At 39.0% G+C, this 19,141-nt stretch overlaps 1 protein-coding gene across 1 annotated transcript in view; it reads left to right on the forward strand.

The window, feature by feature from the left end:
• Positions 1–1,099: 1,099 nt before the first annotated feature.
• LOC146562800 (septin-2) overlaps positions 1,100–19,141 on the forward strand; it is a 29,745-nt gene continuing 11,703 nt past the window's right edge. Inside the window, exons 1-8 of the mRNA XM_085294992.1 lie at positions 1,100–1,302; positions 1,384–1,555; positions 8,240–8,295; positions 8,743–8,842; positions 8,954–9,040; positions 9,367–9,490; positions 11,057–11,191; positions 12,120–12,237. Coding sequence (XP_085151118.1) covers positions 8,269–8,295; positions 8,743–8,842; positions 8,954–9,040; positions 9,367–9,490; positions 11,057–11,191; positions 12,120–12,237 — 591 coding nt within the window. The 5' untranslated portion in view covers positions 1,100–1,302; positions 1,384–1,555; positions 8,240–8,268. The remainder of the gene's footprint in view (positions 1,303–1,383; positions 1,556–8,239; positions 8,296–8,742; positions 8,843–8,953; positions 9,041–9,366; positions 9,491–11,056; positions 11,192–12,119; positions 12,238–19,141) is intronic.

Raw genomic sequence — 19,141 nt, forward strand, 5'->3', positions numbered from 1 at the left:
TACATGAAGGAACCTTTTAAAAAACAAAAAACAAGCGCGTCCATGCTCACAGGTGTACACACGGGTGATCACACCCACAAACTACACCCTTTTTGGCTCCTACCTCAAAGCACACTGTGTTCTGTTGATCTTATGTGCTGCACAATAATGTTTAACATTTAGTATTTACTGTCATATTCCCATATATCATTGTGATGTTGTTTATTCTATTACTCTTGTTCTCTTCTGCTTGCTTTCTTTTTTCTTTCTCAGCAGGTGATCCAGGTGATTGATATATGCATTTTTTTTCTCTGCCCGTTCTGTTGGTTTTTGTCTTTTGCCCTTCTCCCCCGTCCCTCTTCTCAGCTGTTTCTCTTTCCCTCTTTCTTTCTCCCCTTCTTTCCCCCAGTCAAGTCTGTCCCGTATTCAGTAAGTGAAAATAAAATAAACAATAAAAGGTGAATCAAATGGACCATTACGGCAAGGCTGGGATGGTCAGTTTGGTAAAGTAAATCCGCTGGGCATCTTTCTTTGCCTTTAGACAACAATTCTGATGGCAAAAGAGCCAAACGGGACAGGCCAAAAAAAAAAAAAAAAAAAAAAAAAAAAAGAAGATAAACAATTAACTGAAAGAAAAGTTCTTGTTCTTTCACTTAGAATCGAATTATGTGGCCCACGATGTAAAATGAGTGTGACATCCCTGATATAGACAATAGCCTACTTTCTTATGCAAAAACCATCACAAACATAGCAAAAACCATACTTCTTTATCTTTTAATGTCAGTTTTTTGCACTGCACTGTGCACTTCATTTTAATGATTTTTAATGCCATTTAATATTTGCTGTGCTTTTCCCCCTACATTTTCTAAGTCATATTTACATCTATTTTCCTGTTTTACTTTATTGTATAATAAAGTAAAATTAAAAATTAAAAATGTCAATTTAATTCCAAATTTAAATGCTAAAAAAAATTATCTATTTGAATAGATTCTTATTTTTGCTTTATTGTATTTAATTTACTTTTATTTCAAATTCGTTTTGTTTGTTTTTTTACTTTATTGAGATATTTCTTTTCTCGTATTGAATTTTATTTTTTGAGTTCTACTTATTTTGTTAGCCTGTAACTTTGTTTAGCTTTTTTTTGTTTAACAGAATTTACCCACTTTGAGATAAATTAAGCGATTCTCTCATCGTTAACATAAGATTACATAATTCGGCGGATTCTTGGGAAACATTATAACATTTTTAATAAGATAGTCACAACTTCTATCGCAGAGTTGTATATTTAACGGTTTCCACGGCAGAAAGAAAAACCGTTACAAGGTAAAGTACCAAAGAAACTGTTCCGCTGAAGTAACCATATTGGTTCTGCCTAATGATACATTCCTACTTACGCCTTTCTAGCAATTGAGCCGAAATGGCGTCAGTGGCGCTGTACGGTAGCCGTGGGTAACGAAAAGACACTGGGACGAGGGCGGACTCAGGGAAGCGGTTTCCGGGTCTCCCTTCCTGGGCTGGGACAGCAGAGAGAGACGAAACGCTCCGGTGGATTAATAGCATTCAAAGGTACGGACAGGTAAGGTACTGCTCGGTTGTTTGCGGTTATTATGATATATAGATTTTTAACTTTAAACAGTGTAGCGACTAGTCGATGGAACCCTAAGGGAGACAAACCGGACAATCAGTTTGAAGACTAGCTGGCAATATGACACCAGCCGCGGTAGCAACTGTTGAATGCTAAAGTTTGACATGTAACACAGTTTCATCGCTTTTGTAGACCCAACGTTGGTTTATCGAGCAAGTTTTTAAAGAGGAAAATATTTAAGGAACTACTGTGTTTACTTAAGCTGGGTACAGGCAAATTGCAAAGTCATTGTCCCAGTAGCAGATATTTGGAAAACTCTGTGAGTGTCTGACAGACTGGGTGTGGTGGACATCTGACTGTTACAGACACTGAGGCCTTCACACACGTTTCAGACTCCCCCTGGCCAGTGATTAAAGCATTATATTAAATTCTCCTTCATTATTTGACACAACTGTCCAAATAAACACTTCCCCTTCTTCATGTTTTGAAAAACAGCTGTGCTACTCACTGCTTTGAGCTCATTTATTGCCCCATGGCCCAACTACTGGGAAGCTTGCTACACTTCACCAGGCTTAATCAATTCATAAATCAGAACCATTAAAGAACTTTGCTCCAGATTCCTCTTGTGTACCCTTCCTGACCTCTGCACTTGCTTTCTAACATGCGATTATTCCATGACCTTTGGTTATAAAGCACATTTCCACAAAAGTAAATTTTGCCTCCAGACATCTTTAACAATAACAGAGGGAAACGATAACACATTCTCATTATGTGTCTGTCTAAGATGTGGCTGAGGGCCACTATTGAAGAATTGTCATCCATCTTTGTTGTGTTTTGGACTGGGTGAAAACATGCATATTTCACTTCCTTTCTTGTTAAGTGGTGAGCACTATGGCAGACTCTGCAAGCTGTAATCTCAAGGCGGCAGCTGCCCCTTACTACAGAAAACAAGTAGGTTTTATGGCCAGCTGAACAGAGATCAATTTGATATTAAAAGAACAACATCTTCCCGTAATGAAAGACGCCCCATGGCTCAAATCAAGGACCTTCACCTTTCTCTGACCTTTCCCCTTCCTCCGACTTTATCTCACTAACACAGTCCAACAGGGATCACGTTTGTTTGAAACTACACAGGGATGTTTCCGATCATTTTGTGCTGTGGTGTGAATGGAAAGGCAAAGCTTCATTCACACCAGCAGAGCCAAATGGACTGTGGGTACTGCTGATGTGAAATATAGGATACTTTTCAATTAAGCTGGACTTGTGTCAAAATGTGATTTTTGTTTTTACATAATGTGAATTTTTTTTGCAATAATGTCTTTTTGAAATGTCCTAAAAAAGATCCATTTGAATAGTAAAACAGAACAAAAAAAACCAGGAGAACACAGTTTTAGCAGTTTCTACACTGCCAAACACACTGATGTAAAGTTAAACAGACACATTTTTGAAGATAATAAGTTGACCCAGTAATGTTGTCTTGTTACCAAAACAAATTATAAGCAAATTATATCAATGTGGATTGCCACATTAATACAAACATTTTGTTTATAAGTTTTTAAAGTAACCTATACCTTTCCTTATTTTCTGGTAATTAACTAATCATTTGATTGAGGTGTGTTGACTGGGTGATATCTAAAACCTGCAGGACACCGGCACTTGAGGTGTGGAGTCCCCCATCCCTGACTTTTAAAAAAATTATTAAGAATGCCTCAAGTTTCAAATATTGAGGGCATAAGTTTAATTTACCCATGTTATCCATAAGCTTAGGCTTATCTGGATGAGGTTTTTGTTTTATTCTTGCATTTATTAAGAGATTCTTTATTTTGTGTTGCTGAAACCCAGAATAAACGTTGTTTCTTCAGTTTGTTTTATATGTACAGCTAGTTAGAAACTTGCCTTGAATACACAGCATGACTTTACACCACCAGTTGTATGAAATAGATGCAAACCTTTTGAGTGTGAAAAATTAAGCCTTAAACCTGCAGCATTTCTAAATGTCAGCAGGCCTGTTAGTTTCCCTTGATTGTAGTTGGCTGTCAAAAAGACTTCCGATAAACATCCGTCCTGCAGTAGTCTATGGGGAAATGGGCCTAAGTAAACACAGAGAGAATTTTAATTTTGATGATTTTAAGTGTCAGAAAGGAGGATTAGCCTTGCAATTTTCAAGCTATTAGCCAATTAACTTCCAGTTTCAAAACATCAAAGCTTCCTAACAGGACTTCGTGACTTTATGTTGGTGGCATTACAGGAGTTGCATCCATCTTTCATACCACAGGTGTCGAACTCCAGGCCTCGAGGGCCGGTGTCCTGCAGGTTTTAGATGTGTCCTTGATTTAACACAGCTGATTTAAATCGCTAAATTACCTCCAGTTCAGGCCTGGTAATGAACCAATCATTTGATTCAGGTGTGTTGACCCAGGGTGAGCTCTAAAACCTGCAGGACACCGGCCCCCAAGGCCTGTGGCTGTAATTATACTCCGCTGCAGATGAAAAATTACAACAGTTCTAAATGAACCCAAACATCTTTTTCTACATGATGTTTTTATGCATATGATGTATAGAGACAGATCTTTGATTGGCTAATATTGGCTGAGTATATTGTAAGACAACTATAGAGAAGATTAGTGCTTTCTAATGTTGGAGAAAGTAGTTTTGCAGTGTGATGTTTTTGAAATAAATTTTAAAAATGAATGCACTTTACAATCAGTCAGTGTGGAATTTGTGTTGTGATTTGATAAAAGGCTTTCTACAAATATTATTATGGAGGTTTAATGGGAGGAAATGAGCATGGAAATGAACAGGTTATATTACCTGCACCTTTAACTCTGCACCAGTGTACAGCAGTGGTGAGTATTATAAAGATAATATTTTGTTACTGAATGGCTCCCACTTGTTTTCAGTAATTTCCTATGTTGTCCTCATTGTCATAAATCATCCTAAGCTTTAAACTCTGTGTGTGTTATGAACAGTCCTGGTGGTTTGCCTGTGGTCGAAAGGCTTTCTTATTCCGCCAATTGTGGCTTTTTTTCCTCTCTGTGGGCTCATATTTTTAAGTGTTTCCAAAACCACAGCTTAAAAGCCTGTGTCATGTCTTTATTACACCACTTTGGCCCACCATTCCTACCTTCAGACCCCCAAGGGCTGCTTAATTACAGTCAAGCCCCCTTCTCTGTGTGTTGTATTGTCTACGTGTGGAGGTCTTTTGCCAAACATCACTTTATTATGCTCAGCTGCTCCGAGGTTCCTGTTGCTTTGATCAGTTGCCAGTAATTTACCATTTTTGTACTTATGCCACTGACTTCTTAAAGTCTCCACATTGTTAAATCATTGTTTCATCTTTTTCAATAAGTTCAGAGAGGCCTTAATCCAAGAAGAGCGAGTCTGCAGACCTTTGACACTGCCTGTCAGGGAAGGTGAATAGTTCTTCTAGCATTGCTGGTCCTTCGTGGCTTCACTCCAGCCAATAAATCAACTGTAAATGCATTACATGCCAACAACTTTGGCTTTCTAAGGTGGCATTTTTCCCTTTTGGCCCTAACTGTTTAATCTCCCCCATGTCTGGCCCACTGATGCCAGTGTGTATGTGTATGTAAGCAGCTCAGCAGCCTGGCCGATTAAATGGCCATTATTAAGAGCGTATTATTGAAGTGTGCCTCCTGCCTGTCTGTCCTGTAGTGTTGTCTTTGAGAGATTACAACTGAGATATTGGACCAGTTTAATTAATCTGCTGCTGGTCTAATGCTGGTTCCCACAGAGCCTGAAGAAGAATAACACTTAGAGTGTGTGTATGTGTGCAACACAACTGAATGCACTTGTGTGGGCTGCTGCTTTAACTCAGATACTCATTAACTGTAAAAACACATTATTAACTGCCTTTGTTGTGTTTTTAGGCCTGAAACAAATGATTTTGTAGGTCATGAGTTGTGACCATAGAGTGTAACCATGGTGTCACCCACCCGGTGTTTAGTGTGTGTAGTGTCTATTGGGATTTGCTCAACCTTCCTCAAACTGTGGGTGATGTGTACATACTCCAAACATGGCAGCACTGTGCCAGCAATATTTATGTTTCCACAATGTGCTGGCTGGCCTGTCATGCAGTTTCCGAGACTAAAACCTTAGTAAAAGTGGTTAGCTCTCAGTAGCCTCCTTAGGGGAAAAAAAGGGCTCTGATATTCTAACACTACCAGTTTTGGTCAGAAAGCTGCATTCACTGACTTTGATGCTTTGCGCCACTATGAGGGTAACGTTTCTGAATTCTTGAATATATTGCTACTCTTTCAGGATGTATGGCTGCTGATTGGCTGTCTATTAAATTTTCCTGTCCTCCTAATGTATTCAAATTTCTGAAACATTTTTAATTTTTAACAGTACTTGCAAAAATAACAAGAAGCAGGTGGTTTTCTGTTTCCAAATTCTTCACTCTGTATTTAGTGGTGACTTGAGCAAAATTCTGTCATGGATTTGATTATTATAACCACTTATTTAATTTTGTATTTATTCATCCGGTGCAGCCAGAGTAGCTCTGATCCACCAGGGCTTGGCCAATGGGAGATTTGTTGCCCTCTGTGTCTGAAAGAGTAGATCCTTGGGAACTCAAAAGTGTAGGTTGGAATCTTTGAATCTTTAGCTTGTTCCAGTCATCCTTTCTCATTCCAAAGCATTACGTGATGCCATTATATTAGAGGGTGTATTCATCTCACCATTGTGTGAGTACACATGGTGTCTTTTAATGTTGGTGCCTTGAGTCATTAGTCATGTTTTTATTAGTGTCCTAATTGAGACCCACAAAGTCTGTGTAAAGATGTTGGAGGGTCAGCGGCAGCATAAGTCTTTGGTTTATCATCTCATTCTGTGCTTTAACAGAATTACCTTTCTTTATGGCTCAGAAATTAAACTAACAGAAACTAGGCTGCATAGATGGGTTGGATTGGTATCTGGGAACTGGAGGCTGGATTCAGGTTTCTGGTTCTTTATAGTGTAATTCAAGCAATTTCAGAGCAGTGGTATGACAGCAGGGAGGAGGCTGTTGTCATCAGGGAGTGCTATTGTTGAGTGCTTGGTTGGCGACAATGTTTATGTAGATGGCACTCATCCAGTTAACATCCACATGAATCCAGGGACTCAAGGTTTCCACGGAGATTGCTTTAAAGTTGATGAATTTAAGGACAAGGCCTCATATGGTCTCTGATCACTTGGATTGCCCCTTTACCTTAATTCAGCACTGCTCCATTCTAAATGGGTTGAGTCTCCCCCCTTACTGTCCTGCATGCGGTTGGTCTTAAAATGTCTTCAGGGTTCAGGCACGTGTTTCCCCTTCTCTGTAAGCCCAGCTGCCCTATATAGGAAAGGCTTCAGGAACGAAAGGGATAAACAGCCATTGTTCTCCTTGTGTGCTTGGTGAAACCACCCTGTCAGCAGGACAGATCGCTGCCCACTTTGATCTAGATACAGACCACTCCCAACTACCATCTAATACATTTAACAGCGTGAAATGGTTCCCCAGGTGACCACAAATGTGTTTGTCAAATGCCACGGTCAAATCAGGTTCCCATGCCATGTCTTTCCACCGGCAAAGATTACATAACCAGAGTGCATCTCCGTTTGGCAACACACAGGAGCCTGCCTCTTTCTAATGCTTATCACACTCCACCTGTCAACTCCCAGTGTGTTGGTGATAAAATGGAGCCTGTTCTTCCTGCTCACTCATTATGTAGCGAATTTATCAAATGAGGCTGTTGCTCTGTCGTCTGCTCAGGGTCATAGGGAGAGCCAGGAGCAATGAGCAGGCAATACTGTAACAGCTTAATGAGAGTCTGGGAAGTTACTTGTGCAGATTTGATAACGTCTGCAGTGAGAGTGATAGTGTTAACAATGGTGTGGCCATCGGCATCTGAACTTGGACTACATGTTTTGGTCTTTTTGCAAAGATATAAGGTATAAATGTAGCATTTTTCTAATTGTATAAAAAGAAATAGTCAAATATCAAAGTTTTTGCTGTTGCTACAGGTTTTTTTGCCACCTTTCTTTGTAGCTCTCTGAGGTTATTAGGATCCCACAAATCAATGTGACAGCACAGCTCTAAAACCTTGAAAACATCAATTAATTATTCTATTCAAAAAGTTGTTTCAGTTGCTTTCCACAAAATAATGTTTTTAAATTTATATCAGTATTTTAAACTAAATGATTACATTCATGATTTGGTTGATTTAATTGTTTGTTTGTTTTTTTACATTTTGTTTTTCATAAGAAAATTGAAGCAGACTCAAGTCAAATGGGTGTTTTTTTTCAGCTGTGCAGCATAAATCCAGTATAAATATGTCACTTATTTTATGGTGGTTTAACAGATATCAGTGTTTTTTCAGGCTTAAACTTGAACAACTGATTTAACCATAAGGGTGTAACCGTGTAAGTCACAACAGCAATAAAATTTTAAAACATAAGGAAAAACAAAGGCCTCGTTGAGCTTATAGGCTACACAAAATGTTATTATTAATTTGCTGGATACAACTTTTACAGAGTGAAAAGTTGTGTGTGTGTGTGTGTGTGTGTGTGTGTGTGTACATATATGTATTGTTCAACTGAATAGATATTTATGATGCATAAAAGTTATCTGAATCATTACAATGGGTCGCAGCAGGACATGTCATTTACCACTCTTTTTTCCCTCTCCTACAGGCTTGACAGACATCACATAAACAGTAGCGATGTCTCAGTCTGGAGAGAAAGGAAAGGTGAGTAAATGTCAGAAATTTCCTCACATCACAGTTTAGATTAAACTATGCAGATTTTTGGTGGGTGGTTTTCTAATAAGGATCTGGTGATTAAGGGCCATGGTACTTGTAATCTCTAACACACACGCCTTCACAAGCATCCACAGAGGATATCCTGTTTAAATGCAACTGTTTCATGGCTTGGCTTTATTGTGTGTTTAAAGTTTCTCAGTGATATGTATCATCATCAATCTCTCTCTTATACACTTCAACTGTACACCTAGACTTCATAAAATGATGAGGCAGGAGTTTAGAGGATTTATCAGATGAAAGAAATAAGCAGAAAAATGTCATGTAACATAGTTATACTATGCTATCACCTAAATGCAAAACATCACATATACTTCTGACTAGTTTGCAGCTTATTTTTTGTAGTTTCTGATCCTATTTGTTTTTCTTGTGCTACAGTTTCCAGATGCTGCAGGTTATGTAGGGTTTGCTAACCTGCCTAACCAAGTGCACCGGAAATCAGTGAAAAAAGGGTTTGAATTTACCCTCATGGTTGTAGGTGAGTGGTCGAGTGCTCAAGTTTCAAAGTGGGCATACCAGAAAAGGTTTGAAGTACTCCATATGTTTTCTCTTGAAAGTACAGATTTATAGTTTAGTCTCTATTTTTCAGGGGAGTCTGGTTTGGGCAAATCCACATTGATAAACAGCCTGTTTCTCACTGATCTCTACCCTGAACGTTACATCCCTGGTGCTGCAGGTATGTGTACACACACACACACACACACACACACACACACACACACACACACACACACACACACACACACACACTTTTTAATATTAAAAAAGGCCTACTGCAATGTCTCCAGCAAAGTGTTATTTCAAGTGGAATGCTGAGAATGCTGCAGTCTCAAAATGTGACCCTGCCCTACTTATGACTTGACTTAGATTAGGACTTGGGCTCTAGCTTGAAAACAATTATCCAGGCCCTCACAGTTCAGAAAACACATATCACTCTTATATGGCAAAACCGGCGGTTTGGGCCAAATCTGGTGTAATTTTTCTTATGATTTGTTTTAACAGAGAAGATTGAGCGGACAGTGCAGATTGAGGCATCAACAGTGGAGATCGAAGAAAGGGGAGTGAAGCTTCGTCTCACTGTAGTTGACACTCCTGGATACGGCGATGCCATCAACAGCCAGGACTGGTGTGTTTTTGTTATGTTGTTTTTGTTGTTGTGGGGGAGTTAGAACAACTTGAGACGTGTGCAGCGTGATCTCCTATCCTCCCCACCTGTCCCCGATGCACCTTTTTTTTCCAAGTTTTGTCTCAGGCTCCTTATTTCTTACCTCTCCTCCCCCTGCATTCTCCGTGTCTCCTATTATGTGTGTATGCGTCTGTAATGTGTCGGTATGTGTGCTTACTTGTGGGGCGTCCTACTGTCAACGTGGGCTCTCTGTCCAGGATACGTTTCCTGTTAATTGTGCTGGCATAGCTGTATTTCTACATTCTTGGGTCCTCTTCATAACAACTCCACACTTAATAAAAGGAAACGTATCTTCACTTACCTTTCATTTCTTTCTACAAGATTTGTGTGCCACTTTTTTAGCATTTAGATTATGAATATTAAATGGTAGGTAAATGAAACCAAATTTTAAGAGCTATTTAGAAATTAAAGACGAAGAGTAAATTTCAGACAACAGTTTAGACCAGCCGTCCCCTACCTTTTTTGCGCCACGGACTGGTTCATGTCCGACAGTATTTTCACGGACCGGCCTTTAAGGTGTCGCGGATAAATACAACAAAATAAAACCAGTACTGGTACCAAAAAAAAGGAAGATTTATTCATAACACATGGGAAAAGACCCAGGGAAACAGAGTTAACGATAAAAATGATAAAAAAAAAAAAGATAAAAAATAACGATAAAAAAACAATCAAAACCCTGAAAACCATAACTTTCACAACTCTCACATCCCGGTACCAAACGACTCATGGACCGGTGCCGGTCCGGGGGTTGGGGACCGCTAGTTTAGACTACTGAACTGAGAGAAGGTAAAGAGGTAAAAGTTAAAACTGATGGAATAGTATGATTAAACATTAACGTTATGTATGTTTGGTTGCTTTGTTTAACACTGATAGAAATAGGAATGATGTTCATTCTACAAGTTGATTTTCATATTTGACTGTTTGGCTAGAAGATATAAAACTGCACCCATCAGCTACATTTTTTTATCTTATGAGTCAGAAACAGATGGTGTGAAAATGGCTGCTTTCCTTTTTTTTTTTAAAAAAGTAACACTGCTGTTGTTAGGGAGGTTGAGATGGTGTGCCAATTACAGCAACAAAACCTTTCATTTTAAGTTGATTCCATTGAATTTCCAGCTCTTACAGGGACATAAACCCCTTCAACTGGAAATGACCTATTCATTCAGTCATAAACCGGGAGGATTTATAATATCTGTGATCTATTGCCTGACATGTAAAACTACACTCTAAAGGGTTTTTGTGGGAGTTAAAGCAGGTTTCTGAAGATCTATATCATCCTGTGTGTTCAATTCAGTGGAAGTATGTCCTGGCCTTATTCTGAGAAACTATTTCTTCACTTTGACCCTTCTAACCTAATGACAGGTGTTTTACAGCTCTAACCTGCTCTTTGTGTATGAGAAAATCTAACTTGGAGTGAAAATAAGTTGTGTATTAAAACTAACAAATTCCTTACTGGTGCAGATAAATGTTTTTTGGGGGGATGGGATGTTCTGTATTTGATTTCAGTTTTAAGACCATCATCCAGTACATCGACAATCAATTTGAACGATACCTCCATGATGAGAGTGGGCTGAATCGAAGACACATAGTGGACAACAGAGTGCATTGCTGCTTCTACTTCATTTCTCCGTTTGGACATGGGTAAGTAAGCACAGACACAACACTAAAGACACCAGAAATGAGCTGACTTGTACTTAACACACTACTTTTAATCATGTTTGGTGGTTCTAAAACAGAACTTCCTTAATTTGGGTATTTCAAAACTACACAACTCTTGCTGTTTATGACATCTTTAGCATTAGCGTTTTTGATTAACTTGAGTTCCTTTTACACATTTCAGTTCTGCTTTGTTTCTCAGTACTGTCATATGCTGTGAAAGGCAGTTATTCCTTGTCCAATTTTAGGAAATTTTGCCATATTACCCCTGTCCTAGCTAGCCTGCATTGGCTGCCCATAAAGTACCGTATTCAATTTAAAATATTACTTCTTACTTTCAAAACTATTAATAAATTAGCGCCAAGTTATCTTAGTGAACTTCTCAAACCACATACTCCTGCTAGAACACTCAGATCTGCCACTCAACTACTTCTGACCCAACCCAGATCTCGACTGAAGTCTCGGGGTGACCGTGCGTTTGCTCTGGCTGCCCCGGTACTGTGGAACACCCTTCCTCTCGACCTCCGCGCATCTGATTCCATTGCACTGTTCAAATCACGATTAAAAACCCACTTATTCAATCTTGCCTTTCCCTCTAGTTAATATTTCTTTTATGATTTTATATCACGCACTTTTATGCTCATTTAAATTCTTGTTTGCTCTGTACCTGTTGCTTTCCTATGTATTAGTGACAGTTATCTGCTTCCATATTTAGTACTTGCTTTGGTCCTATTTCTATTATCCTCCTCATATACTCTATTTTACTTGTTAAGCACCTTGGCATACTCTTGGTTTTTAAGTGTGCTTTATAAATAAAGTTTATCATTATTATTATTATTTATCATTTTTGTCATTTCAAAACAGTTTTTCACTGTGTCCTAATTGCCCTCTTTGTTTTTCCTTCTTTCCCCAGTCTAAAACCACTAGATGTGGAGTTTATGAAGGCCATCCACAGCAAAGTCAATATAGTCCCAGTCATTGCCAAGGCTGACACACTGACTCTGAAGGAGAGGGATCGCCTGAAGAGGAGGGTGGGTTTGATTTTACACCCACAGACACATAATTTCAATCCTAAGATGTCTGTTTTCTGGTGTATACACCACATGTAATCATCTTTATTCAAATACTACCACAAAGCCCAAATGCCACTTACTAAAGACACTGTTAATCCAATTAGCAGATATATGTGTACGCCATTAGAAAGTGGCTTATAATCATAGAATGGAACAAAACAGTATTATATAGCTTATCTGTCTATAATGGCAGCTTAGCATGTCACACCTCTTTGCGTTCGTGTGAGAAAGCACTCGTGCACTTCTCCCTGTGATTGCGCTGATGAACGGCTTTAAGTTTTTGCGTTTCTGATGAAATCACCAGTTTCAAAGTAAAGGGAGGGACAAACCAAGAAAGGAAACAGTAGAAGGGATGGACTGAGGAAAGTTTGTTGTATATAATTTAGATGAAGCACATTTCATCCAGTTTCAACATGTCCCACATACTTCCTCTTGGACCTGACCCAAGTGTCTGCCTGCCTGCCTGCACGCTTCTCAGCTTCCTGCTGTCCACAGGGGAAGGACATTGTAGTACCGCTCATCACACACACTTCACAGCAGTGTGTTCAGCTGATAACGTCTTGCTTCAGATGATTTAGGAGGATTTTCCTCGTCTTTCCTTGTCTTATTTCCTTTTTTATATCTATGAGACAACTTGAGTATTCCTTATTTCTGTGCTTTTTGTCTCAATTCAGAGAAAATTGGAACTAGTTGGTTGATAATGTCATTTTCTGTTTTTATATAATTAATTGATTTTAATGTAAAGATGTTGCCTCAGACTGAGAAGTTACATCAGAAATTATTTTTGAACTTTAGCACTTTTTGTATTTGAAATGATTAAGTGAGAAAAAGACCCACTCTTTGCAGCCTGGTAAAAAAGCATATTGTGCCTCAGTTGCTAATAACTTTTTTCTGTCAGCCCTCTTTAATTGAAAGTCAGCCTGTCTCCTCACCTTCCCCGGATGCCCAGACCTCCCACCTGCTTCTCATTCAGGTCTCGGAGCCGGTGGTCTGGCAGGCGTCAGGCTGATCGGCTGACCGGAGTCCAGCTCTGCTTTGTTCTCCCAAACAGCCAATCTGTTTTGTTAGAATCCTGGGCTGTTAAATTTCTTGAAGTCACCGATGCAGTATCTTAGCAAATTGCAGGTTACAGTTGGTCATTCAGGATATTTCTTCTTGTACTCACTGAGACAGCAGGATTTAACAGTGGGCGCACATGAAAACTCAGTAACTGCACTTAACTGCAACTCAAACCTCAAGTCTGTTCCTTTGGCAGTTAAGAATAAAAAATACCATGTTTCCTGCCACTGCTGACCCCCACCTCAAGCTGAAGGAAACCCCCAAGCTTTTTGGCTTTTTGCTCCAGCTGCCAGCCTTCAGCAGGTCAGCTGTCTTTATCAGAGTTTTGGCTCAACTTTTGTTTAATTTTGTGTGTATTTTTCTCCCTTTACTATAAAAGTTTAGCCAGGAGAAGTGAAGTGAGAAATAAGGGACAAGGGACTCTAAGGAAATACTGTAACAGTATCACTCTGATCTGACCTCTTTTCAGCTAAACTTTCAGTTTGTTCACATGCTCTGCTAAGTGTTCCCTTAACAGACAATTCCGACTGTACAATGAGCAGCAATTAGCTGCAGAGTTTAACAAAACTGTCAAACTCACGCATACCCACACCCAATAAGATCTATAACATCTAAAGCGATGAAGAAAACAGGAAATATAGAGGATTAGTCAGCTAATCCCATGTGGCTCTCCAAATGACGTTCCTCCCAGTTTTCTCAAAAAGGTATTTCCTACCATCAGACCACACATTCCGAACATTATTAATACTAGTTTTTTGTCTGGTCAAGTACCTAAGGAGCTTAAGCATGCAGTCATACATCCTTTACTTAAGAAACCAGGCTTTGACAGTTCAGTCATGTAAAATTTTAGACACATTCCCTTTCACACTTCCCTTTCTTAGTAAGATCCTGGAAAGGATTGTTTATACTCAGTTGATGGACTATTTGAATGACTCTCAATTGTCGGAAATCTTTCAGTCCGGCTTTAAGCCATTTCACAGTACGGAGACAGCCCTCGTAAAAGTTATGAATGATGTTCTGATAGCGACAGACCATGGTAAATATGCAGTGCTGGTCTTCTTGGACATGACTGCTGCATTCGACACAGTGGATCACGATTTGCTGATCTCCCGCTTACAGCACTGTGTGGGAATTTCTGGTTCAGCACTGTTGTGGTTAAAATCTTATCTCTCAAACAGGACCTTTTGTGTTAAGTTGGGGTCGGCTTCATCCCCTGTGGCCCCTCTGCTTTGGGGTGTGCCACAGGGATCTATTCTTGGGCCATTATTGTTTGCACTGTATCTTTTGCCTCTTGGCGCAATATTTCAAAAACATAGTGTCATTCCATCTACATGCAGATGACTGCCAGCTTTATTTACCTTTTAGTCATTCAGATAGTCTCCCAAGTCGACCTCTGCTTGACTGCCTTAGTGATGTTAAAGCATGGTGGCAAAAAACGTTTTACATTTTAATGATCATAAGACGGAAGCGATCTTATTTGTCCCAAATCGTGTTTCTGACGCTCCAGATGTTGATCTTGCCGCTTTGACTTCCATTTAAAGAGTTCGATCACAAATCTCGGAGTAAAAATTGATTCTGCACTTACCTTTGATGGTCATGTAAACGGGGTGGTAAAATCAGCATTCTATCACCTCAGACGTTTATCGAAGGTTAAGCCCTTTCTTTCCAAGCGTGACTTGGAAAGTGTTATTCATGCCTTTATTACTTCACGTTTAGATTATTGCAATTCTCTTTTAATAGGGGTTGGGCAGGGCACTTTGTCACGCTTGCAACTAGTCCTTTTATTGGTTTTTAAATCTATAAATGGTCTGCACCTGTTTATTTGTCTGATTTGTTGAGGCCCATGTCCCCATTCGTTCGCTTCGGTCAGCTGAGAAGCTGTTGCTTTCAGTCCCTAAGTCAAGGCTGAAACTTAGAGGAGACTGACCATTCTCTGTTGCAGCTCCGATGCTTTGGAATAACCTCCTCTCCATATTAGACAAGCTACATCAGTGCCAGTTTTTAAGTCCAGATTAAAAACCTATTTTTATTCCCTGGCTTTTAACTCTGTGGGTAACTGACATTTTCATTAATTTTATTGCTATGTCTGGTTTTTGCTATTTTATTACTATATTTATATTTGTATTGTACAGCACTTTGGTCTACCAGGTGTGTTTTTAAAGTGCTATATAAATAAACGACGACGATGATGATGAGCTTATCTTCCCTACATTTAAAAATGGCACCATGTGGCTCTTGGGAATGTATATTATTCCTACTGACTCTTGTTTGTTTACAATCTGGGCATGTACAACTTTTATCTCCGTCCTTGTATAAATGACTAAACTGCTGTGGCGCTTCTATGTGGGTTTTGTGTATTTCATATATACAAGGATGCCCTACTTTGATGATCGCAAAGCTGCACTTTTTAGTGTCAGTATTACAATCTTTGGTCTTTAAATAAAAAATAAAATACATATTACAACACAGCTGAAGTTGAACAGAATTGTACTGATTTAACTGTTGAAGTAAAAAGATGAACCAGTGAACAAGAGACTCCTTTTAGAAAGTGGAAGCACATAAACTCTACTGCTGCTTTCCAGCATTTTGAGTTACATTAAAATGAATCATATACTGGGTGAGATCAAGAACTTCCACATCTTTTCCCATTTAAAAAAAACAAAAACCATACCTGATTTCAATGTGGGCTCTATGCACTTCAATGTTGCCTCCTTTTCAGCTCCCAGCGCATCTGCTTTCATATGCTCAACCTGTTTATTTTCCCTGAAAGTCCTACTTGGTGGTGGGATCATTGCCATCAAAGTCAATTCAGATTGACACAGGACTTGATGTTTACTCTGTACAAGTTTGGCAGTTCTGGTGAAATCGCAAACTTTCTTCTTCAAATAGTCAAAGGGACAGTAAAATGGTCCAAAATTGTTCAAAATGAAATTGGGCAGCAGAACTTTTCATCACTCTTTACATAGGAAATTATGTTGGAATGAAAATGATGGCTGACTAATTTACAATGAATTCAGGATATTTCACATATCTGACCCAGTAATCTGTTTTTTTTGCATGTTTAGAAGTTTGACGTGCCATGGTAATGCCCATTAATCTCTATTAAGTGTCTCTCGGGAAAATGGACGGGAGTATTTGTTGGGTTGATCAGATAAGTTCAAGTGGCTCTTAGGTATACGTGCCTGACTCCTGCTGTACAGTCCTGTACAGTATGGCACCAAGGCCTTCCTTTGAGGTCAGAGCACTATCAGCCAAGAACCTGCCAGAAAGCTGAATGCTGGAGAATGATTGATAACCTCCAGTGTTTCTCCCACACAATTTATTAGTTTGTTTTTTGGAGAGCAGTTTCTCACCGCTCGGAGAATTTGTTTCCCCTCCCTCAAAGGCTCGTACAGTCCTTTCCCCTATTATTAGTGGGAAACAGCTTGTATAGAACAATATAAATTTCCTGCAACGTGTCAAGACTGTTCCACTGACAAGACACAAGTAGCACAGCTCAGGCTCAAAGAACAAATTGAACAAGCGTTCACCGGAACTACTCGTCATTTGCCTGCGTTTTAACCAGTTCTTCCCTTCCTGGCAGTGCTTCCCCCACCAGCCTATTATTTTCTCGCCCTTCATCTTTGTGTCCTCTTTTTCTCTTTTTCTTTTTTTTTTCTTCTTTTTTTTTTTTTACGCTTGTTCTAATGCCAATTTCCTTCACCAGAGTCATCGTCGTCTCTAGCTCATAACTTGCCCTGAGGAGGGTATATTGAGGGTCTGATCCTCTCAGTCTGGGTCCCTAAAGTCATATCCTGTGTGGGGATTTAGTCTGAAAGTGCTTTACTGGTTGTTTTCTGTTTGAGTGAAGAGGATGGTACACAGCTGGTTTAAAGTGGAATCCAGATGAGCAAAAAAAGAGTAAAGACCTTTATTCTTATCTAAAAAAAAAATAGAGTGCATATTTCTATTTTTTCCCTTCTGTAGCTACAACACTAAAATTGACTGATTTCAACAGCCACCTTTTTTGTATAAAATTGAGGAAGAGAGGAAGCTTAAAAAACTAATAGAAATCCAAGATTTATGTGAATGTAACTAAAAACTGGGCCAGCTGCTTGCACTGACGAATTACCTCTCTCAAGCAAATTACGAGTCGCTGTGTGTTGTTTTCATGCTTTGATTAAATGTGCCTAAAATAAACACTGCCCAGAACAAAGGGAAAACATCTAAGATCCCAGTCTGTGATTTTTGGAAGTGATCAGCATATTTAAAGTGCGAGGAATTTGCACTAAAAGGTAAAAGAGTGGATAAGGATGCCTTTGCTATAGGCAAAGGCGTAAGAAAGTTGTATTAAGCTGATTGCGACTGTGTGAGCTTTCTTTCCTTTTGTGTAAAGACTAAAGTCACAGGTCAGTGAAGGCCAGAGAACCCAGCCCCTCTGCTGTTCTCGCGCAAGCCTGTAGACCGCAAACAATACCGCAGCCTCTTTTTCAAGTCTTCCTCGTCTCCTCTTTCTTCTCCTTATCTTTCTGTTTGCCCTTGTTCGCACAGCATTTTGTTACTTACTACCATGTCCCCAACTCCTCCGCCATACTCCTACTTTGTGAATAAGCTCTCCACTGGTGCACGTTACCAGTGTCGACACAGTCGGTAATAATAATGACTGTTTTTATTTGCATCACTATTAATTTTTTTTTTTTTAAGTGACAGAAACCAGACACAGAAACCCGATTAAATAAACATTGAGAACAAAAAATTTACCTAAACTGAAAGAATCCACATAGTTTACTGAAAAGGCTGAAGCTGCAGCTTTTTACACCGATTATTTTTGCAAAATGTGTAAAACTAAATATCACCAAAATAAAGGTAAAAGAAAATAATACATTAAAAAAATGAATTATTGAATAAATTCAATACAAAAATGCATAAATAGTGTTTCATAAATAGTGATCATACCTAACTTGTTCACCTCCTTTTTTTTTTTTTTTTTTTTTTTTTTTTTTTTTTTTTTGCGTTAAACTTTCTCTCTAATTTTAATAATTTGAACCAAGTTTAGTTAAATGGCAAAATCAATGCATGATTAGTAGTCAGATATGTTACTCTAGGATATTACCTCATATTTTTGAGGTAATTATACACACATGATTAATGATATGTAGTTTGTGGGAGTTTCCTGATGAGCTTCAGTTTAAATTCTTATTGTGCAGGCCAGAGATGGGCCTTACTGTAATCCAATTACTTTTTTCAAGTAACGAGTAAAGTAAGGGATTACTATTGCAAAAAAGGTCATTTGATTACTGTTACTTTCCCGTAAGCACGCTGCATTACTGCGTTACTAAAACTGTGATTTTTTTTTTTTGATTTTTTTTTTTTTGCGAGAGTGTCTCATGACAATGACGTAAGCCAGTGCGACATTCGTGGCAACAGCTGTGTGCAGATCAACAAAGGATAATATATCGAGTGTGGGAGCGCATATGACCGTGCAGTGTTTAAGGCGTGGAAGTACTGACCTTACTTTGAGTTAGATTCCGTAAAAAGTGACAAAAACATTAGCATTCGCTGTTCACTGCGTGGGAAGAAAACTTATTTTTACAGCGAAAAAAAACCCCTAAACTTCCGAGCAAGCACCAACAGTACGCTGCCACGGGAATGTGAAACTCCCAGATCCTTCCACTGACCGCTACGACACACCTGCACCAGGGCAAACCTCCGCCTGTCCCACTCCTGCTATACAGGTAAAAACAGAGCAACAGGACCACTGAGTCTTTGATTTTATTTATTTTCTGCTGTGTTTTACTTGCATCTATTTGAAAGAGTGAGTGTA

The sequence above is a fragment of the Mchenga conophoros genome, linkage group LG12, assembly GCF_057382185.1.
Source record: "Mchenga conophoros isolate Kocher_MC1m ecotype Shallow Benthic linkage group LG12, M_conophoros_male_GT1.1, whole genome shotgun sequence".
Lineage (NCBI taxonomy): Eukaryota > Metazoa > Chordata > Actinopteri > Cichliformes > Cichlidae > Mchenga > Mchenga conophoros.